This window comes from Choloepus didactylus, chromosome 10, assembly GCF_015220235.1.
Source record: "Choloepus didactylus isolate mChoDid1 chromosome 10, mChoDid1.pri, whole genome shotgun sequence".
NCBI classification, from domain to species: domain Eukaryota; kingdom Metazoa; phylum Chordata; class Mammalia; order Pilosa; family Megalonychidae; genus Choloepus; species Choloepus didactylus.
This window is the reverse complement of record NC_051316.1, coordinates 17,617,604-17,639,567: the sequence shown is the minus strand read 5'-3', so window position 1 is coordinate 17,639,567 and position 21,964 is coordinate 17,617,604. Positions and strand designations below refer to the sequence as shown.

At 50.7% G+C, this 21,964-nt stretch overlaps 1 protein-coding gene across 9 annotated transcripts in view; it reads left to right on the top strand.

Annotated features, from left to right (window-relative positions):
• SEMA4D (semaphorin 4D) overlaps nt 1-21,964 on the top strand; it is a 174,070-nt gene that overhangs the window by 132,731 nt on the left and 19,375 nt on the right. For 6 of the 9 annotated variants that reach the window (XM_037850975.1, XM_037850976.1, XM_037850978.1 and 3 more), the window contains 6 exons: nt 38-194; nt 1,472-1,694; nt 2,947-3,062; nt 10,489-10,661; nt 10,769-10,812; nt 11,698-14,163. In XM_037850975.1, the coding sequence (XP_037706903.1) occupies nt 38-194; nt 1,472-1,694; nt 2,947-3,062; nt 10,489-10,661; nt 10,769-10,812; nt 11,698-12,623 (1,639 nt within the window). In that variant the 3' untranslated portion in view covers nt 12,624-14,163. Of the gene's footprint in view, nt 1-37; nt 195-1,471; nt 1,695-2,946; nt 3,063-10,488; nt 10,662-10,768; nt 10,813-11,697; nt 14,164-14,464; nt 14,672-21,964 lie in introns of those variants that run through there. The other 3 variants (XR_005219085.1, XM_037850983.1, XM_037850982.1) reach the window with 1 other exon arrangement.

Below are 21,964 nucleotides of genomic sequence, written 5' to 3'. Positions count from 1 at the left end.
GCGGGGCAGTCACACCCCCTCCCTCTGCACCCCCCAGGAACAACGTGGGGCTGTCGGCCGTGTGCGCCTACCACCTGGCCGCCGCCGAGGAGGTCTTCTCCCGCGGGAAGTACATGCAGAGCGCCACGGTGGAGCAGTCGCATACGAAGTGGGTGCGCTACAACGGGCCGGTGCCCAGGCCGCGGCCGGGTGCGGTGAGTGGCAGGCCTGGGCAGTGAGTGGGCGTGGCCTGGCTGGCGGGTGGTTCGGATGGGGTCTGGCCGGTGAGTGGGAGGGGCCCTGAGTTGAGAGGGCGGGGCTCTGGTCTGAGGTGGGAGGAGCCTGTGCGGTGAGTGGTTGGTCCCCGGGGCGGGGTGGAGCCTCCGCGTTTGCAGGCCCCCGGGCAAAAGCACGGGCGGGTGTGATGGCCTCCTGGCAGCCCCGATGACCCTGGCCATAAGAGGGGCAGTCCAGTCTCTCTCCGTAGGGAATTCCACTGGGGAATTGCAAAAGGCTTCTGAGCACAGCGTGTCCCTTTTCTGTTTTCCTCTCCTTTGCACCTTACGTAACAGCTGTTGCTACCCACTGCATAAAAAGGAGGCTGCTCTGGCTGGCCTCGGGGTGTTTTGAGAAACAGGTTGCATAATAAAATTTAAAATATTTCATGTTCAGTTTCCTACAGAGGAATAGTCACGATTTTTTGGCAGAGGCCTCCCATAACCTGAAGAGCTATGCTGTGTAGTCCTCAATGAGTCTCATTGTTTTCCTCCGAAAATAGTGAGTTTTCTGTAAAAACGCATGTGGATTTATAGGTGGATTCTGATGTGTCCCCTCATTATCGCACAGGTGGTTACTTGTAGGGGGGAGGATGGCCTGTGGCTTGGACCTTGAGCTCACAGGCTAGCTTGGTCCTCAGCCTCCACCTTCCGGAACAGTCTCCCATCTGTGAGGCGGCGGTCCCGCCTACACCCACCAGTGTTCCCTTCACTTCATTCATAACTGTTGAGCCAAATTCGATGCTGTTTTTTCCAAAGTACCTCCTGCTCACTGTGGTCATGAGTTTTGGGTTCTCTGCATATTATATCAGTGAGGTAGGATGGGGAAAAAAATCTTTCTGCTCTTCACCTCTTACATCATTTAGAACTGGACTTCTTTTAGGGATGTATAGCATTCTTTTCCCATGGGAGAGCTAGCAAATGCTTAGTGTTCATTTTTCCCATTTCAAAAGGTTTAAGTTTTTTTTCATTTAGATTACTTGACTCATTATCCTATAACACATTATATCTTGTAGACAAAACAGTTGAACTTCCTCTGTGCTTTATAACGGTGTTTTCAGATTCCAAGGAAAGCTCACCCCAGTTCTTGCTTATTACCTGTTTTTTTAAAAACTCATTTTGGAGTCCTCAGCTCTCACACCTCCGGCAGTGCTCCCCATGCTAGCTGGGGGGCCGGGGTCGCCCACCACTAACAGGCGCTGATCCATTCCCCGCAGTGTATCAACGCCGAGGCCAGGGCAGCCAACTACACCAGCTCCTTGAATTTACCAGACAAGACCCTGCAGTTTGTTAAAGACCACCCTTTGATGGACGACTCCGTAACCCCAATAGACAACAGGCCCAGGCTCATTAAAAAAGACGTCAGCTACACCCAGATCGTGGTGGACCGGATCGAGGCCTTGGATGGGACTGTCCATGATGTGATGTTCCTCAGCACAGGTCTGTCTCTAGCAGGGCTGCCAGGACGAAGACCCTGACTGGGGGGCTTCAACCATGCGAACTTATTGTCTCTCAGCTTTGGAAGAAAGAGGCGTGACATCAAGGTGTCACAGGCCTGTGCTTTCTCTGTCACACGGCCGTCTCTCTCTGTCGGTCTCCTGCTGGTGTCCAGTTCCCTCCGCTTGTAAGGACTCCAGTCTTACTGGATTAAAGCCCACCTTGATTCAGTTTGGCCTCCCCTCAATTAAAACATCTTCAAAGATCTCATTTACAGAGGAGCTCACACCCATGGGATCGGGGGTAGGACTTGAATGTGTCTGTAGTGGGGACAAGATTCAGTTTGCCACAGTTCCAGTGGACTTGATGGTAACAGCATGTCTCATCCCTATCCTTTGGCAAAGAAAATTGGGAAATCGAATTAATCTTTGGTGTGTGAATTCCCATGTCTTCCTCCTGAGGTGAGCCCTGCAGTTTGTTAATGTGTCAAAACGATTGCTGAGAAATAACCACATGTGGGTGGTGATGACTTTCATATCTCAGGACCATCGTGTCATGTGGGGCACTTGTTAAAAATGCCCGGTGGAATGTCAAGGGTGGTGGTAGAGGGCTGGGTAGGCTGGCACGAAGGCACGTCCATTTCTGCGGAGCATGAGGCGACGGCGGTGCAGGTATGGTGAGGACTGTTCCTGGAGAGAGATAGTTGCCTGGTGTCATCTGACAGTTGCAAAAGAAGCATGGCTGTGCCCCCTTGCTGCCGTTACCCAGGCATTTCCTGTGTTTGGACGGTGGATTCTCAAAACAAGATTTTCAGGAATGAAGGGCCACGCCCTGGCAGCATAGTCACTGGCAGGATGCACGGAGGCCTGGCCCTTGCCGTTTTGCCAGACCTGTGTCTGGACATGTGGCTTGCCCATCCATTACATGAGAGCCTCCTCCCATTTGATCCAGAGTTGGAAACAACCTAAGGTTGGTTTCGCTTGTGAACCATCAGTGGAGTCGGCAATGGGACATTCGTTCGTTTGTCCAGAAAAAAAAAAGTTGGAATAACCCCATAACACTCGAGTTTGTAATTTTTCCTTTTTTTTTTTTTTTTTTCATTTCTCTTGCAAAAACTTTTCTTAAGCATCTTTTTAAGGGAGTGAGTGGAGAGGGAAGGCAGTAAGCATTTGCTGCCTTTGTCAGCGTATCATAGGGCTGCCCTTGGTTTCTTCCCCTGGACTCACCTTGCTAACCGCAGGCCTTGCCGTTGCAGACAGAGGGGCCCTCCACAAAGCCGTCAGCCTTGAAAATGAGGTGCACATCATCGAGGAGACGCAGCTCTTCCAAGACTTTGAGCCAGTCCAAACCCTGCTGCTGTCGTCCAAGAAGGTAAAGTGGCAGTGTGGAGCCAGGCCGGCTGTCCACCTTGCTTTGCGCCATTGCATCTTGTTGGTCTGGGAATTACCAAGCTACGAGTCCAGTGCCGAGACCCTGAGCTCAGCTGTGTCCCCAGACAGGGGGTCCAGGGTGGTCGGCCCCGTGTTCTCTCTGGGCTCCGATTCCTTTACACACCAAAAGAGCCAGCATTCAGGATTTTAGAAAAAAGTAGTGCTGGGAGTGATGTGAGATGAAGTTGGGGAAGGAGATAAAGCAAACCTGGGGAAAGGAACTTGACTTTCTATTAAAGGCAGCCAAAATCCCATCGAGTTGCTGAAGTTTGGGAAGTACGATTCTGTGTCTCAAACTGCGCACTGTCCTTGTAAAACTATTTCCTTGTGCTTTGAGCGTGGGGAGTTTGTACAACACATCCACAGGATGTAATATTGATGTGCCTTTACTTTTCAACTTGGGAAATCTGTGATAATAGTAAATGTCATATCTCTCTACATTTGACAAGGAGCTTTCTCCTACCTCGGGGTCAGCCAGCATTCTTTGTAAAGCGCCAGAGAGTAACTATTTTAGGCTTTGGGGTCCATGTGCTCTGTGTCATGACTACTCAGGCTGCCCTTATAAAAGCACAAACACAGCTACAAATGATACGTAAATGAATTGGTGTGGCTGTGTTCTAGTAAGACTTGATTTACAGGCCCCGAAGTCTGTAATTCTTATAGATTTCAAGTCATGAATTATTATGCTTTTGACATCATTCTCAACAGTTTAAACATGTGAAAGCCACTCTTCACTTGTGCGCTCTGTGAAAACCGACCATGAGCTAGATTTGGCTGACCCCTGTCTTACATGTTTCCCTTGATCTCCACTGTGACCCTGGGAAACACGTGCTGTCCCTGGTTTGAAGATGGGGCCGAGGAGCAGTGGTGAAGAATGCTGCGTGCCGGGTCACCTGTGTTCAGGTCTTGGCCCCGGTGTGGAGCTGTGTGAGCTGGGGGAGGCCACTTCTGCATTCTGTGCCTCGGTTTCCTCCTCTCTACAGTGGGGAGTTGACGTGCCTCTTTGTTGGGCTGCCATCGGGGTTGAGATAGTCCCTATAGTGTGCTGAGAGCAGAGTAGGTGCTTAGAGACGGAATTTGGAGGGACAGGCAGATGGGACGGAGGCGTGTGCCAGTTGAGGCGGTGACTGGAGGGGCCATTCTGCTCCCCTGAGATTGGGCGAGGACCAAAGGCTTGCTCCGTGGGAGGCAGCCCACCCTCCGGGGATCTATCCTGGCCCCACCCCAGACTGGGGACTGAGGATGCTGCTTCTCCTGGAGGGGTGTCTGCCCAGCAGGGCCTCGTGGGGGCCCCACGCTGTGACGTGCTGCACTGACAGGGCTCGGGGGCCTTGGCCATGTCAGGGTCAGGCCAGAGCTTGGAAGAGAGGAAATATATCACGTCTACCCCCATCGCAGGCCAGGCCTGTACTGCAATCCCTCCTGCCTAGTCTACCTGTTTCCAAACTTGCTCCCATGTACCATGTTCCTTTGGTGCTGAGAATTTCTGGTGTGGCCTGAAATGCTCCAGAGCAGCCCTGTCTGGGTGTGGGGTGGAGCTTCACACCAGGAGGAGGTCCTTTCCATGGCCCTCTTGGGGCTTTGTCTTCAGAGGGTCCCTCACTGCAGCTGATGCCTGCCGGTGGGCTCCATCCAGGCCTGGAAGGCCAACTCTTCCCTCAGCTGTGGGCCCTCACCAGGCTCTGACAGCCAGGCAAGGCCAAAACAGACATTTTGGGCAAGCATGTTGTTCCAGAGAAACAGAGCCAACAGGATATACGTACTGGCCATTGGCCCATGGCGGCTGGCAAGTCTGAACTCCCTAGGGCAGGCCACTGGCTAAAAACTTTGATAAAGGTGATGCTGAAGTCCTTAGTCCTAACACCCGCAGGGTGAGCTTGCTAGCTGGAAGTTCCGGCAAAAACCAGTGCTGAAGTGGAGGCAGAAAGAATTCTGATCTCTGAAATCTTCAGATCTTTTAGAACCTCCAACCAGTATGAGGAGACGTCCCACATTGCTGAGGGTAGTTTTCTTGTTGATTGTAGATGCAATCAGTTAACTGTGGATGGAGTCAACTGATTATGAATGCAAATACCATCTATGAAATACCTTCACGGTAGCAGGCCAGCGCTTGACCAAACAACTGGATGCCATAACCTGGCCAAGTTGGCACATGAAATTACCACACACATATTTGCAAACATCACATCATGCCTCCTTCATCTGTGTCCACAAAGCTTGAAGAGTTTGATTATGATTTCCAAACTCATAGCTTACAAGTAATCAATCACCTCCCATCTCAGCTACTGCAAAGTCCATTTTCTCCCACTAGTTCTGAAAGGGAAAGAAGACAAAATAGATCAGGTGAATTATAAGCCACCAGAAATTTGGTATCTCTTCTGGTTTTGCCTCTTGGCCTCCAGCACAGAAAGGAAGCTCTGAAGATTTGAAGTGTGGGTGCTCTGAACCTCCTACACACCCCACACTTGGTATTGTAGTCAAGAGGGAGGAGACCCAGAAGCCACACTGCAAGGTCTCCAAAAGCTACTCATCAGAGAGAAGGTCAGTACCTCACTGTGAACATTCAGTGAGCATAAGAGCTCTGCCCTGCTCTGTGTCATTATTTGTGGCTTCCAAGGGCACTTGGGTACCTGGACCCAGAAGGCAGAGGTGGGGGTCAGCCCTGTGCTCTCCTTCCAGGGGCCACAGTTCAGCCACGTGGGCCACACAGGGAGCTGTGTGCCAGGAAGAGCTGCTGATGGGTTTGATGACGAGCTTGCTGGTCCCTGATTTGCCCCCTCGGGGACCCTCTACTATCCTGGGACACGACTCAGCCACCAGGAACAGTTACGGGGATGCATTGGGGCCCCCATGGAGTTCCATACCTTCTCCTTTTGGCTGTGGAGGGCCCTGGGTGGGTTCAGAATGGCTGCAGAACCACAGGTGGTGGGAAGTGGACTCTCAGCTGTTGAAATAAACTACAACAAACGGTGCTCCCCCCACTCCCTGGCTAGCCAGCTCTTCCAGTCCATCTTGCCTGGCTCTCGCTGTAGAAGGCTGGTAGCTGTGCTGCCCACAGGGCTGTGCAAACACAGGGACGGGTCTAGCTCATGACCCCCCATCCCCACGTCCTGCCACCGGAAAGGGCATTGCCACTTATCACTCACCTCCTTCCTGAGGGCAGAAGCATTATGCATGATCCTTTCTGAGCACAGAGAGTAGCATGCATCTGAACTTTTACTGGGAACTCTTTGATGCCAAATGGGAGGAAACATGAGCTTCAGCAGCTCATTCAGAGACCCCTGTCTTCTTCTATAATGGCCACATGTGCCCACCCACCATTAGAGAATGAGAAGCGACGGTGAGCTACGGCTCAAGTGCTGAATCGAGGACAGTCCTGAGTCTTCCAGGCAAGAGCGGAGCAAGAAGAGTCTGCACCCGTGAGGGCAGGAGTACACAGACGGAGGTTCACGTGTGGTCAGACGCTCTCAAAACGCATCACTGACGCTTGCACAGCGCCCATGTAGGATTGTCTTCCCTTTGACTTTCTAAAACTTTATTTTGAAATAACCCAGGATGCACCGAGGTGTTATGGAGATAGTTCCTAGTGCCGCAACGTGCCCTTCGCCCAGCGGCCCTTAATGTTCATGTCCTACATTTATCAAAATGGGGATGTCATCATTGGTACCATATTACCCCCGGAGCCACGGGCTTTGGATTTCCTGTTTCCCACCAATGTCTTTCTGTTTCAGGAGCTGGTCCTGGATCCCACATTGCATTTAGCCTCTGCCGATCTGTGATACATGTTTAGTTCTTTCATTGAACTCTTGAAGAGTACTTGTCAGGGCATTTTGTAGAATGTTGCCCAGTTTGGGTTTGCCTAATGTTGTCTCTCAACTGGGCTTATGGATCTGGGGGGAGGAGAGCACAGAGGGGTACTGCCCGTCTCATCATTTCAGGGTGATGTGATGCCAACATGGCTTATTACTTGTGCTGTTGGCTTCAATCGCTTGGCTCACGATGATGGTTTTTCTCTCCCTGGCCTCTGTTGGTCAGAAGGGTGTCACCAAAGCCAGCCCACACCCTGGGCAGGGAAGATTAAGTCCCTACTCCTGGAGGAAGGGTGTCAGAGAATTTATGGACAGATGTTAAACCACCCCAGTAATTCATAATTATTTCGTAGGGGATGCTTTTATGCTATGCTGAACGTCGTATTTCTCTTTCAACTTCGCCCGTTAATTATAACATCCATCTGTGGACCTTGCCTGCCTCTGGAGCTCCAGCATTGACTGCTGTTTCCCTCTTCCTGACAGTTATCCATTAGAGTTCTGTACGGCTCCCTGCAGTTGTGTCAAGGCACTTTCCGTTTTTGTTTGTTTCATCTGATGTTCCACCGGCCCTGGGAGGGGAAGTAGAAGCTGGGGGGTCATGTGGCCTGCAAAGCAGTGAGGTTTGGGGGCTCAGCTCAGGACCCGCCTTCCCTCACTTGTCCCCTACCTCTAAGGCCACCCTCCCACCTCTCTCTGAGTTGTTGGGGGGCAGAGGAGAGGTTCCCCTTGAACCACTCCCAGGGCTCCCCCTCAGGCAGCCCAGGCCCATCTGTTCTACTTGTGCATGAAGCATCTGTGCCTTTCAAGGGGTGTCCCTGTGGACCCAGCAGGAAACATTCTTATACCCTCTATCCTAGTCGGCTAGGCTGCCAAAAAGCAATATACCAAAAATGGGTTGGCTTTTACAGTGGGGATTTGTTATCGTACAAACTTACAGTTTTGAGGCTGAGAAATATGTGCAAATCAAGGCATCATTGGGCGATCTTTTCTCCCCAAAGACTGGCTGCCGGTGATCCTGGACTCCTCTGTCACATGGCCAGGCACACGGCGGCATCTGCTGGTCTCTCCCTCTTCCAGGTTTCCTTCCTTTCAGCTTCTGGCTTCCGTGGCTTCCTGTCTCTTTGTTTGAGTTTCATTCTCTTATAAAGGACTCCAGTAATAGGGTTAAGGCCCACCCTGAGGGAGGTGAGTCATAACTTAAGATCCTGCTCATCAAAAGATCCTGCTTGCAATGGGTCCATACTCACAGGAAAGGATTAACTTTAAGAACATACTTTTTTGGGGTCCATACAGCTTCAAACCACTACACCCTTCACAAGCCTCGTGGTTCCCCCAAACATGATCCAGGACGTCATTCCTTCTTACAAATATGGCGGACACATCGCCCTCATTGTCATGTTTCTCTGCTGACTTAGACGTGGCCAGGAGCAGGCCTGGCTCTTTCTGCTATTTTAGCATTGTGTTTTTAATCCACTAATAAAGAGAAACTCTTCTTTCATGTGTCGTGTGCATGGACTCTGCATGGGTGTCACCCACAGATGGGTCTGTAGTTTCTGGGCCTTTCCATATATCAAAAACCGTGAGGTTTAGATTGACACCAAGGACTTGGAGCTCTAGCCAGACTCTGAAGTTAATTCGGGATACATCTTTCAAGCATAAAGCCTGTGTTGCATCTGACTCTAAAATACGTAAGTTTGAGGGTGTTGTGATGTTAACCCAAAGGTCTTTCTAGGATGTTATGTTGAGAATGGACACTAACAGGCAAAGGCTTGACTAAAAGTTGAGCACCTGAATTTAAAGCCCTCGAAGCATAAAGCCTGTGTTGCATCTGACTCTAAAATACGTAAGTTTGAGGGTGTTGTGATGTTAACCCAAAGGTCTTTCTAGGATGTTATGTTGAGAATGGACACTAACAGGCAAAGGCTTGACTAAAAGTTGAGTACCTGAATTTAAAGCCCTCGAAGAGTTTGCATCCCTTCGGCCTGTCAGATTTCAGATCTTCCTTTTGTGTGGTGAATCCTCATTTAGTATTAATTTGATAAGAGAAAAAAATATACCAAGAAGACTTAATTGAATGCCTGCTGCCCATGAGCCAGGCACTTTGCCACTGTCCAGGCTTGTCTAACATTCTTATTTAAGAGCAGAATCTGGTCTTATATTTGTAACATTCCAGATCAGTCTTCCAGAAGACAAAGGAATCTGTGATTTCCTCTTGGCCTCTGACAGTAGCTTCTCTCTAATGTGCGGCTCCCCTCTCCCCCACCTGTTCTGCCCTCTTAAATGCAGACACGTGACAGTCGAATTATTTCTTTACAGACTTTCTAGCATCCATTTCATTTTTTCACAAGACAGCTATCAAGCATTTCTTCATCACCAGGCCCCATGCTGGGGACTCGGTGTTAATGAGACAGTATTGGGCTTCAGAGGTGGTGTCCCCAACTGCTTCTTGCTCCCACCACCCCCTCCTTGAGCCCAGTCTCCACCTGGAAAACTTCTGAGAGCTCTGCCCTCCATGCACAGGCCGGCTCCAGGGGAGGGGGACAGGAGCCGAGTCCCACCACCCAGGCCCAGGAGGATTTGGACAGTGGGCAGGAGAACTTGCCTAGTGGATCCCCTTCCACGTGGTGGGGATCCCCCAGGCTGGGGACTAAACAGCCTCCACCCACAGAAGAAATTTAGGGAGACGATGAACTCTGCATGTTGCCAGCACCTTGGGCGGTAGGCACCTGGAGGAGGTGTGAGGAATGCAGACCAGAAGTCCCAGTTAGCTTAACTCGGCCTGCTGATTCCCCTTGAAAATCATAACCCACCTTCACGTATATTTATCTTAGACTTAATCTGGCCTTGATATGTATTCCGGTTTGCTAATGCTGCCATTATGCAAAATACCAGAAATAGATTGTCTTTTATAAAGGAAGTTGATTTGGTTACAATGTTATAGTCTGAAGGCCATAAAGTGTCCAAAGTAAGGCATCAACAATAGGGTACCTTCACTGAAAGATGACTGGCGGCATCTGGAAAACCTCTGTTAGCTAGGAATGCACATGGCTGGCATCTGCTTGCGCCCAGGTTGTGTTTCAAAATGGCAGTCTCCAAAACGTCAGCATCAGCTTTCAACAGCTGTCTTCCAAATGTCTTTCTACACTGCAGCACTGAGCTTCTTCTGTTTGTGAGCTCTTTTGTAGGACTCTAGTGATTAAATCAATTCGCATGCTAAATGTGCAGGGCTACACCTCCATGGAAATAAACTAATCAAAGGCATTACCCACAGTTGGGTGGATCACATCTCCATGGAAACAACCTAATCCAAAGATTCCAACCTAATCAACACTAATACATCTGCCCCCACAGATTTCATTAAAGAACATGGCATCTGGTGGGTCATAATACATCCAAACTGGCACACCACAATTCTGAGTTAGGGAGGCTTTTCTTCCTTCTGAAAGAGAGTGACCTCACTGAGAAATAAGCACACGGCATCACTGTTGCATTGATAACTCTTTATTGCCGTAAACCCTTTCCCCAAGGCGGGTCCTCATCACTGTCTCACATCCACAGGGCAAAAGGTTCGTCTACGCTGGCTCCAACTCAGGCGTGGTCCAGGCCCCCGTGGCCTTCTGCGGGAAGCACAGCACGTGCGTGGACTGCGTGTTAGCGCGGGACCCTTACTGCGCCTGGAGCCCACTGGCGGCCGCCTGCATCGCCCTGCACCAGGAGCTCGTCCCCAACAGGTAACCGGCCATCGTGGGGCGGGGGGACGCCTGCACCGTGGATGTTTGTTTTCCCTAACCGAGCAAAGCGCTCGCGTGTTGGTAACCTGTGCCTGGTTGTCTTGCAGGGGTTTGATTCAGCAAATGAATGGGGACACGTCCGCCTGCCCTGGTGAGTTTCCATTAGCGCTCCGTTTCCTTTAGCCACGATGAGCTCTCATAACCCACTTCGTTTTGGGATGTTGGCATTTTGCGGCATTCTCGTACATTTTGTTCTCCTTTCTCCACCTCCACCTCGTAGCAGAACCCATGAACAGGGCAGAAAAGAATGTTTGAGATGCTTTAGAGAGTTTTTGTATACCGGAAAGCACTCTCTGCCCCAAACTGTTAACGTCTGCTTGTCAAGATGGATCATTCTGTTCTGTGCAGCTTGGGGGCTCCCTTAGAGAAAACCTAAACCTATTATGAACTGGAAGGAAGGAGCCTGTAAGTGATGAGTCTGAGTGGCATCTCCATTGGGATCCTCCCCTGGCCTGGCTCAAGCCATTGGGTGACACCACTGTACTCAGAGAATGCCAAGCAGATTCACTTCTAGAATGTCCCACTGGGACATCCATCCTCCTCACCACTACCATGCCCATGGATCACGTATCCTCCGTCCCTTACCAGGCTGCGGCTGTCAGATTAAGAGGCATTTGGCATGAGCACACAGAGGTGTAATTTTGGGTGCCGCTAGCAGAAGCCTTGCAAATGGTAGAATGCAGCTTCCACCTACCCGAAGTGTTTACTCCTGGGAAGTAGGGGCAAAAAGCAGGATTTCTGCTCCCCTGAGCTGCCTCCTTCCTTTTCCCCATGGAACGCCTCCAGGCTCATCTCTGCTTTTTGGTCCTGCATGCTTTTATCTCTTTAGTTGCTTCTGAAGATTCCATGTCGGCCCAGTGGGTGGAACTACCGTGTCCTTTTGTGCGTATTGACATTTTTGGGTTGTTTTTTTTTGAAAGGAGTCTCATGGCGGGCTGGGTTGTTGACGCTGTGCACGTTTATTTTGATGTTCCAGATAAAGTTAGAGAGACTTACCGGCAGCATTTTTTCAAGCACGGCGGCACGGCAGAGCTCGGGTGCTCCCAGAAGTCCAACCTGGCTCGGGTGGTGTGGAAGTTCCAGGACGGCGTGCTGAGCGCCGACGGCCCCAAGTACGGGCTCGTGGGGAGGAAAAACCTGCTCATCTTCAACTTGTCCGAAGGAGACAGCGGAGTGTATCAGTGTCTGTCGGAGGAAAGGGTGAAGAATAAGACGATATCCCAGGTGGTCGCCAAGCACGTCTTGGAGGTGAAAACGGTGCCCCACACGCCCGCGGCCACCGTCTGGCCGGCGGTGCACACGGAAGGTGGCAGGACTGCCCCCAAAGTGCTGGCGGGGACCACCCGCGGGCCTTCTCCCCCGACTCCGGCCGTGCGCGTCTCCACGCCGGGCATGGCCACGCCTCCCCCGCACCCCGCGCCCACTGGGACGTCCTGCGAACCCCAGATCGTCATCAACACCATTCCGCAGCTCCACTCCGAGAAGACCATGTATCTCAAGTCGAGCGACAACCGCCTCTTGATGTGCCTCTTTCTGTTCTTCTTTGCGCTCTTCCTCTGCCTGTTTTCCTACAACTGCTACAAAGGCTACCTGCCCGGGCAGTGTCTCAAATTCCGCTCCGTCATGCTACTCGGGAAGAAAAAGCCCAAGTCGGATTTCTCCGACTGCGAGCAGGGTGTGAAGGAGACCCTGGTGGAGCAGGGGAGCTTCTCTCAGCAGAACGGAGAGCAGCCCAAGCCGGCCCTGGACACCGGCTACGAGACGGAGCAAGATACCATCACCAGTAAGATTCCCACCGACCGAGAGGACTCGCAAAGGATCGACGACCTCCCCGCCAAGGGCAAGCCCTTCGACGTCAAGTGTGAGCTGAAGTACGCGGACTCGGACGCGGACGCAGACTGAAGCCGCAGCGCCGCGTTCTCGCTTGCGGGGGGCGCGGGGATATGGCCGCCGCGACGGTAACCGGCACCGTGGAGAGCTTTTCGTGTTTCCGCCTCATAGCTAATCCCGTCTCGTCCCGCAGCGCAGTAGGGTAGACCGCAGCGGGCAGCCCACAGCAGTCCCTTGTCTGCTTTCTGTTGGGTTGAGCTCGTGACTTGGTTTCTCCTTGTCCTCGTGGGAACTGGTGAGCCCGGCGTCCCTCGCGCGTCCTGCGGTCGGGGCGAGCGCATTAAGTTGTACCCGTCGTCGTCGTCGTCGTTGCTGGTGTACCCGAGCCATTCCAAGTGGGGACCTCTCTCCGCCCGAGGACAGTCGTCCCTTCGCTTCCCCTCGTTAGCAGCCACTAAAAAGTAATTTAATTCCAGATTGGAAATGCCGTTTTAGTTTATCAGATTGGTAACTTATAGCCTGTTGTCCAGATTGGCACGGACCTTCTCTTCCACTTCATTTTTTTTTTTTTTTAAGAATTTTGCTTTCCTTGTGTTGGCGTCTTAGGTCATTTTTAAAAATTTGTTTTTAAATTACAGACGCAGATGTTTGTTTTAATATTTTGAAGAAGATGGATCATCTCCGTTTTGTTATCCACGGGGACAAAATATGGCTTACATTGCTTGAGATTCTCAGGGATAAACTTATTTTGCCCAATGTGTTCTCTCTGCTTTTAGGAGCCTAGGCACAAAACCATATCTGGAACCCACTGGGGATCTTTTGTTTGTTTGTTTCTTCCTTCAGAGAAGCATTGCTTTTGGAGAGATGTTCTTTCTGTCCTTCAAAAAAAAAAACAAAAAAAAACTTTAATCTATTTTGAAGAGGAGAATGCAGCAGAGGGCCGTCACACTGCCCCAAGACTGGATTTTGAGTGAGGGCAGGTGGCCCGACGGGCTGTGTGGGAAATGGGGGGGTCCCCACAGCGGACAGCAGAGGTGCGTCATACAATCCGGTGGACGCATGGAGCCAAGGGCCAGAGAGAGCTTCCTGTGCAGACGGGGCACAACGATGACAAGGACGGCTTTGGTTAGCCGAATGTCTCCGTTCTCTTTTTGCTCTGATCTCAACGCCTGCTCCCGGCCCGCAGACACCCCTTGGCCCCACTGAGCCCCTCCACGCCTGGAGACGCACCGGGCAGAGGGGGGCATCAGGCGGCCACTGGCAGCAAGCCCCAGAAAACGCGCCTGAGCCGTCTGCGGTTCCTAGCCTGCCTCGCGGCAGCACGGCCTTGAACGGTGTATACCGCGGTACGATTTTAATGTTTATTTTACACTCCACTCCCCCGCTCCCTTTGTAAATACCCTTTAAGAGGAGACTTTTTTTGTTCGACGGTGAAGAGCAATAAACTCTGCATTCCGTGAGCCTGTGTGGACCGCCTCACCTTCCAGCACAATCTCATTTGACCATTTTGGTGTAAACATTTGTGTTTTGTAAGATTTGCTTTGTTTTTATTTTTCTACTTTGAATTGTACACATAATGAAAAATAACCAAAATAAATGAGAAACTTGTGGATTGGGGCAAAAGTTTATTTAGTCAAGCCCTGTTTGGCCTCCTCCTCCTCTTCTGTAACAGGTGTCGAGTAGCAGGGCTGTGTTTTCTGGGGTGCTTCTATAGCACCCCCACCTCATTTCTCTGCCTGGCATGGGGGGTATGGGGTGGGCAGGGGGAGGGTTGGGGCAGACCCTGGAGTCACTTCCTTTTCCTGTCACCTGTGTGTCCATCTCACCATCTCTCACCTTCTGCGGCCCGTGACTCGTTCCTGATGGCTTTTCCTCAGCACCCTCTTTCTTTTCTGTCTTCTCTTGTCTCGCAGCCTCGGCTCCTCTGCCACCCCCTCCTCCTGGCTCCTCTTCCCTGTCCTGTCGGGGCCCCGATTCAGCTCCTCCTCCCCGAGGCCCCTGGCCGGCCCCGGGCTCAGGCTCTGCAGCCACAGCAGTCACCTTGCTGCCACCCTTCCTGAGTGACCAGGCCCAGCATGTGCTCGCCCAGGGGACCTTCCATCTCTTCTGCCAGGCTGCAGGTGAGTAGGGGGCATCTCTCGCCAGCTGGGCCCTCGTCTGTCTCGTCTCCTCACCCAGGGCCTGGAGGAGGCCATGCCTTGGCACCGGGGTCCAAAGCTGAGTGTGGCTGTGCTGGGGGTGGCAGGGTGGTTTTGGTGATCACTACACACCTCCACTCGCTCTGCTTTCACCCATCCATTGCCTTTGGATCCAAGTCTGCATCCCTCTGGCAAAGCCAGTCTGTGCTTCTGTGGGGTTGCAATCCCAAGCAAAGCTGTCCACAGTGTTACCGTTAGAAAACATGGTCTTAAATAGTCAGGTCCGCCTGATCCCGTATCAGAGAAACAAGTCTCTTTGCTTTGGTGAGAAGGTGAGTTTATTGAAGGTGCATCAACAAGGAACTGGAGGAAAGAAAAACCTTTCAAGTCCAGTTCAGAGTGAGAAGACAGCAATGGCCAGGATCCAGAAGAGAGCAGAAGGGGAAAAAAAAAAGGAGAGAAAGCTGTTTGGTCAGCATCTCTTGTTATCTTAAAGTCCTCCCCTCAGTCAGGCTTGTTTTTGAAAAAGCTAGTTCTTATCAGACTATATGGCGGTTTCCCTTGTGGGCCATGCAGGGAAAGTTCCTGGGAGCAGATAGCAAGTTTTTTTGTTGTTGAGATTAGAGCAACAGCAAGTTATTTTAACAAGGGCTTTTTAATGGTCAGAATAACTCAAGGCTGCTTGAGTGAAGTGATGTTAAAAGTTTTTTTTTTTTTTTCTATTGGCTATTGAAGACTATACTAAGGATTTTCCAGCTAAAGAATTATATTGAGCATTTTCTGCTTATCCAGTTATCAACAGTCAGTCCAAAGCTGTTCCTAGTGTATAGCAGGAGTTGACAAACCTTTCCATAAAGGGCCAGAGAGTGAATATTTTTAGCTTTGTGGGCCATACTGTGAAGTCCCTGCTGCAGCCCTTGATGCTGCCGCTGTCACGTGAAAGCCATGGAGGACACGTGATGAACGGATGTGGCCGTATTCAGATAAACCATGATTTACCAGAACCGGCAGCCAGCCAGATTTGGCCTGTGGGTCATGGTTTGCTGACACCTGGTCTGGAGGATTACTTAGATTTCTGCTGACTATTTGGAGGTTGGTATATGTGGTGTTTGGAAATTTTTAAAAAATTAACTTTGGAGCTTCCAAAATGGGAATTTTTTTTTAATTAACAGCTTGCTTTGTGATGTTTAAAAGCAGAAAAGAGAGAGTCTAGTGTAGTCCCTATTGACATAAATATTTGCTTGACCTTGCATATGATTCAGATGGGACATGTGCTCTTAAAAGATGGTAGAATGGCCAAGAAAAGTTTCAAAGTCTTCCAGGCATCAGGAGTGCCTCAGCAGCCCTGTGTGTGGTCTTCAAATTAATCAGTAGATATAGACATAAAAGAAGCAACACATTCCATGCCTGGAGTGGCGGCTGGGGAGAAGAACAAAATTATTAAGGAGGAAAAACAAATCCAGTTTTTTTTTTTTTTTTTTTTTTTTTTTTGATATTTTAAGCAAACTATGTAAAGCTAATGAGAGTCTTAAGCTGCTGCCCATTTCCCTTTTAAATAAGCTCCAAGTGTCTTTTTGTGGCCTGTGTGCCTGCTGTAGGTTTAGCATGTCTGTTCGCAGCTGAGAGGCCCTGCCCGGGCCAGGGCAGTGACACAAGTTGCCCCTGAGCCTGGAGCTCTGGGGAGAGGTGTCTTTGATGGGTGATTTGAGGGGTCCCAGTGCAGCTGCTTGGTCCCCTCTGGTAGTTTTGACACTGGGATGGTACATGTCATCCAGATGTTTCACTCGGGGGCAGCCAGGGCCAGCGAGCGGCTTTGTGGCCTCCCCGAGTAGCCTGTGTTCTGCAGCTGCAGCTGAGTCCTTTGTCACCTTAGGAATAAGCGGGCCTTGTCAGCTGAGTCCTTAGGAATCTTCTCATCTGCTGGGAAAACTGGGAAGGCTTGGCGGGGGGCTAAGAGGACCTTTTGAGGCCCTGGGCTGTCCTGCTGGCTGATATAGTCAGGCTTATGCAGTCAGGAGCTGTTAACGTTTTTAAATTTGAAGGTCTCAGGTGTATGTTGCCTGTTACACAAGGTGTGTGTGTGTGTGTGTGTCCAATCCTGTGTTCATACACATGTCCCTGGAATTGAGGGAGGGTGGGGAAACTTGGTGCTTGGGGAAACAGTTTGCTGTTGTGTCGAAACAGAAACTACCCAGGTATTTCAAATAATACGGAATTCACGGGAGGGAATTGTTTGCAAAGCTGTTGAAAGGGTGAGGAGAGCATAAACAGGAAAGTAAGTGTTTTTGTTTCCTAGGCTGCTCAAGCAAATACCATGAAATGGTTTGGGTTAAACAATGGGAATTTATTTGCTCCTGGTTTGGGACTGGGAAAAGTCCAAATCAAGGCATCATCAAGGCCAACTTTCTCTTGGAAGACTGTGGTGTTTTGGGGCTGGCTGCCAGCAATTCTTGGTCTTTGGCTTGGCACATGTTGTCCTCTTCTGGCCTCTCCATTCTCTTCTGGGTTCCATTGCATTTCAGCTTCTTGCTCCCTATTGCTTTCTCTCTTTTTGACTGTCTGACTTCCATTCTCTTATAAAGGACTCCAGAAATAGGATTAAGACCCATCCTGATTGAGGTGGCCACACCTTAACAAAAGTGGCCTCATCAAAAGGTCCTAGTTACAGTGAGTTCACAACCACAGGAATGGATTAGATTTAAGAACATGTTTTTCTGGGATTAGCCTATCCCAAACTGAATCACTGCAGGAAGGCACTACCACCTGGAGGACAGGAGCGAAAGGTAAAACGTGGCCCTTGGGGGCCTGTACTTGCTGAGCCGTGGAGACAGTGGCTGCTGGGATGGAGTTGCTCATGCAGAAACCTGCTGCCTCCCCTGGCCGGCTGCGGCCATCTTCGCTGCCACTGCAGGAGGTGACACTAGGAGCCGGAGAAACGATTCCTCCTTCCCTCTGCTTTCCAGCCTCCTGCCAGAGCCTGCCAGGTAGCGCCTAATGGAAGGCTGATGGCAAAGGATCAGGGAGACGTAGTTTGCAGTCTTCCAGCCCCCTTAGAAAGCAGTGGTGTATAAAGGGTGGGTGAGGAGCTGGGAGACGAGAGGAGCCCTTGGCACAGCTGAGCTTTCCGCGAGCACAGAGGAAGCAGGCAGAGTTTCTGGAGACTAGAAACTGGGCCCTGACCCTTTTTACGTGCTCAGACTGGATTGATTGGGTGGGTAACTGAGGCTCCAGTCCTTTCCTTTGGCCCCACCCTGACTCCCCTCATGGTTTCATTGTTTGCTCTCCAGAATGTTTTCCCCTATCTGGGACCGTTCTGTTCCCATCCCCCTTGTTCCGTTGAGGCCGTGACATGTCAGGGCTGTGACGCCCCCCTGGTGGGGTCACGCCTTTTGCTTAAGGAGCTTGGTGTGTCATGGTCCCTCGCAGACGGGGAAGAGCTGGCTGACATCTTTTCCACGGTGGGTCAGATCAGGGCAGGCCGTCATGCAGTGAACCCCAAATCCCCGTAGCTCCCTCTGGGCTTGGGGCCCATGAGTTCTAAATTTCCCCAGGACAGGTTCTTCTAAGGAACCCCAGTGGTACTGGGTGGTTGGCTTGGGGTGGGCAGACCTAAGGCTTCCTGGAGCCACATTCAAATTGCGGAGAGTGTTTCTTAGAAGCCTGGGGAGACTTTTCTAGAAGAGATATATTATCCCATTTTCAGTTTTCTGGGCCTGCTGCCTTTGGCACTTTCCCCCAAGGCAAAGACTAGCTGTTATGGTTTAAGGCTTAGGGTTCAGGGAGACTGAAAGTGTAACTTCAGGTGAGACTTGGGGCCTGTTCGGTTTTGCTAAAGCTGCTGTTATGCAAGATACCAGAAATGGATTGGCTTTTTTAAAGGGGGTTCATTAGGTTACAAATTTACAGTCCGAAGGCCTTGAAAATGTCCAAATTAAAGCATCAATAAGAGGATGCCTTCACTGAAGAATGGCTGATGGCATCCAGAAAAACCTTTGTTTTCTGGGAAGGCACATGGCTGGCGTCTGCTGATCCGTTGCTCCAGGGTTCTGGTTTCAAAACGGCTTTCTCCAAAATGTCTCTGGGCTAGCATCTCCAAATGTCTCCAAGCATCTCTAAGCATCAGTGTCTGTGTCAAATACTCCAGTGAACTAATCAAGCCCCACCCTGAATGGGCAGGGTCTGTCCGGCGCTTTCCCCGCCCCGCCTCGAGTCCTCGGTCGGCCGGCGATGGGGACCAGAGAGATAAGGGGAGAGAGGGTGCGGACAACGTCTTACCCGGAGCACTTGTGATCACTCAGGACTCGCGGTGGTAAAGCAGATAAACTTTTAATGGGACTAGGCAATCATCATCTTTACAGGTTCCACCCGGGGCGAGACACCTCGGGGGAGAACAACCTCGATGCGGCCGTCAGGTACGGCTCCTTGTGGGCTGTCTCCCCGAGCTTTGCCCGGGAACTTTCTTATAAACCTTGCGTGTATCCAATGGGCTAACGCCACGCACACAAGCATGATTGGTGAATACAGCGGGTGGTTACATACATCAGAAGCCGGAAGCAGGATGTGGGCGCCATCTTGGCACCACTCGATGGGCGGGGGGACTTTGGAGCAGGTTTACAGCGCATGCGCTATGCCCGTCCCGGGAGACGGCTCTCCACAAGGGTCCATACCTCCATGGAAATAATTTAATCAAATGTTTTCACCCTGATCAACAGACTAATAGGTCTGCCCCCCCCCCAAGTTTGCATTAAAGAATATGGCTTTTCTGGGGACATAATAGATCCAAACCAGCACAGAGCCCATCTGAATTTCTCCGTGAAGTTCCTTCTGTTCTCCCCTTCCAGCCACCTGAGGGCTGGCCAGTGTACACTGCTCTCCCTGGGGCTGGGCTGGGCTGGTTTGGGTCCTTGGCTTGGGTTTTTCTCTTTCCTAAAATGGCTGTAATCATAGAAGTTGTCCTAAGTGGTTTTGAGGCTCTCTAATTAGAGGCCCTGCAAAGTGTTTTTAGCATCTGAGATTTGAAGAAAGAACATACACAAAAAGCTTTAGTTCCACGGGCCTCCCGGGGCTATCTTGACCCTGTCTTCAGATTGCCTGTTTTTTCAGTCCTCTACTTAGAGGAATAAAACTGTTCTAGCCAGGTTTCTTGTGCTATTCCTGTGGTCTGGGAAAATGGAGGCATTGAAATGTTGGCAAAAGACGTGGAGTTGGTCAAGGGATCCTCAGTGTTTTGTAGAGGAGAAGGGTGTCCTCATTTGACCTCTGAAGCACACCTTCTGGAACTCCTGGGAAGGTTCTAGAAACATTCACGTGCCTACCAAGCACCTGCTGAGCTCTCAGTGGTGCTTCTAGAAGATCTGCCATTCGGGAGGGGTTTGCCTTCTGTCTGCTCCAAAAGTGTGGAAATCATTCTCACGTCTGCAGGCCATGGAATTTATGAGGCTGTGACTGCATCATCCTGTTGGGTTTCCCACACCCCGAGGGGTAGCTGTTAATTGAAGTCCATCTCCCAGAATGGAGGCTGGGGATGCTCAGAGGATGGGGGCCTGTGGGTGGGCTTCAGACCTGAGGCTCTGGCTGCGGGACCAGTTGTGAGACTCCTGCACTTCTCCACGTCCGCATGCTGTACTACTTGGGGTGTGTGATATGGACACTACACTGGTCCTGCTCAGAGTGACAGGCTTGGCTGGCAAAAAGTGAAACTGGAGTTGGGGAGGGGAGTGACTGTTGAAAAAGATGGGAGTGGGCATTCCCAGAGAGAGGACAGGATGACAGGTGTGGTGGCTCCTCGGGCCTGTGGGGCAGCTGCAGGAAGGAAGAATGGCCAGGGAAGTGGGTGATGAAAGCTCTGAGTGCTGGGCCAAGAGGACTTATGGGGCTTCTTGATGTCATTAGGCATCTTATTTTAGGATCCTTCATCCTAAGGGATGAGGGTTGTGAAGTTGGGGTGCCACAGAGGCAGAGAGGAGGCACGGAGGGCTTCTGTAATCTTTAGATGTGAGTGGAGGCCGGGAAATGGGGTTGGAGTCAAAATAGATGATAGTCATCTCTTGCTCTCCAACAAACCACAAAACTTAATGGCATAATGTAGCAATAGCCATTTCTTTTTCTCAGAAATCTTGTTTGGTTAGGGCTCATAGAGGGTTGCTTGATTCTGCTCCACAAGTCAGCTGGGTGTCTTAAATGGGGCTGGGGGTTTGCTTCCAAGGTGGCGCATGCGCATGGGTGGTAAGTTAGCGCCGGCTGTTGGCCAGGAGCTCAGTTCCTTGGAGGGAACCAGTTGCTCTCCATGCGGGGTTGTCTGCGAGGCTGCTTGGGCTTCTTCAGAGCATGGAGGCTGGGTGTGCTTAGGTTCATGTGTCAACTTGGCTAGGTTTTGGTGTCACGGTGGTTTGGTCAAAGCAAGCTGTGGCCTGATTGTTACTGGGAAGGTGTTTTGTAGATTAATTTGCCTTTATAGTCAGTTGATTGTGTCTATGGCTGATTGCATCTACAATCAACAAAGGAGATTGCTCTCAGCAATGAGAGAGCTTCCCTGCAGAGCTCAAACTTGCCAATATCCGTGATTGTGTGAGTCAATTTTGACAATAAATCTAGTATTTACATACGTGTGTGTGTGTGTGTGTGTGTGTGTCTGTCTGTCTGTCTTCATCCTGTCGTTTCTGTTTCTCTGGAGAACGCTAATACACTGTGTTCCAAGAGTATGCATCCCAAGAGATAGGACATCAAAGCTACCATTTTTTTTTTTAAGGCCTGGGCCTGAAAATTGGCACGTCACTTCTGCTGTGATAGAATCTATCAGCCAAAGAGTCACTGAGCCCAGATTCGATGGGGGAATGTAGACCCCACTCATTTGACAACCCTCTGCCCTGCTTAGAGGGAATGCCATGTTTAAAACAGCCACCAGCCTGTACATGGAGCTCCTGCTGAGTGCTGGGCTCTGGGAGAGGACCTTGTGAAACATACTCTCATTTAAATATCATACTTGCCCCGCAATAGCTATATTTTTAATTAAGACTTGGCCAGTTGGAGCAGGGTGGGCCTTAATGCAGACCACCGGAGTCCTTATAAAGAGAAGAAACCGGAAGCCATCACCAGGGAAGGCCACAGGGAGCAGCGGAAATCAGAGGGGACCCGGCAGAGAAAGGAGAGGACCTCGCCATGTGATGAGGGCACAAACAAACCCTGAGGATCGCCCACAGCCAGCACCAGGATGCCACAGTCTTTGGGAAGAAAGGAATCCTTGCCACTGTCAAGGTTTTGGACCTCACTTAGCCT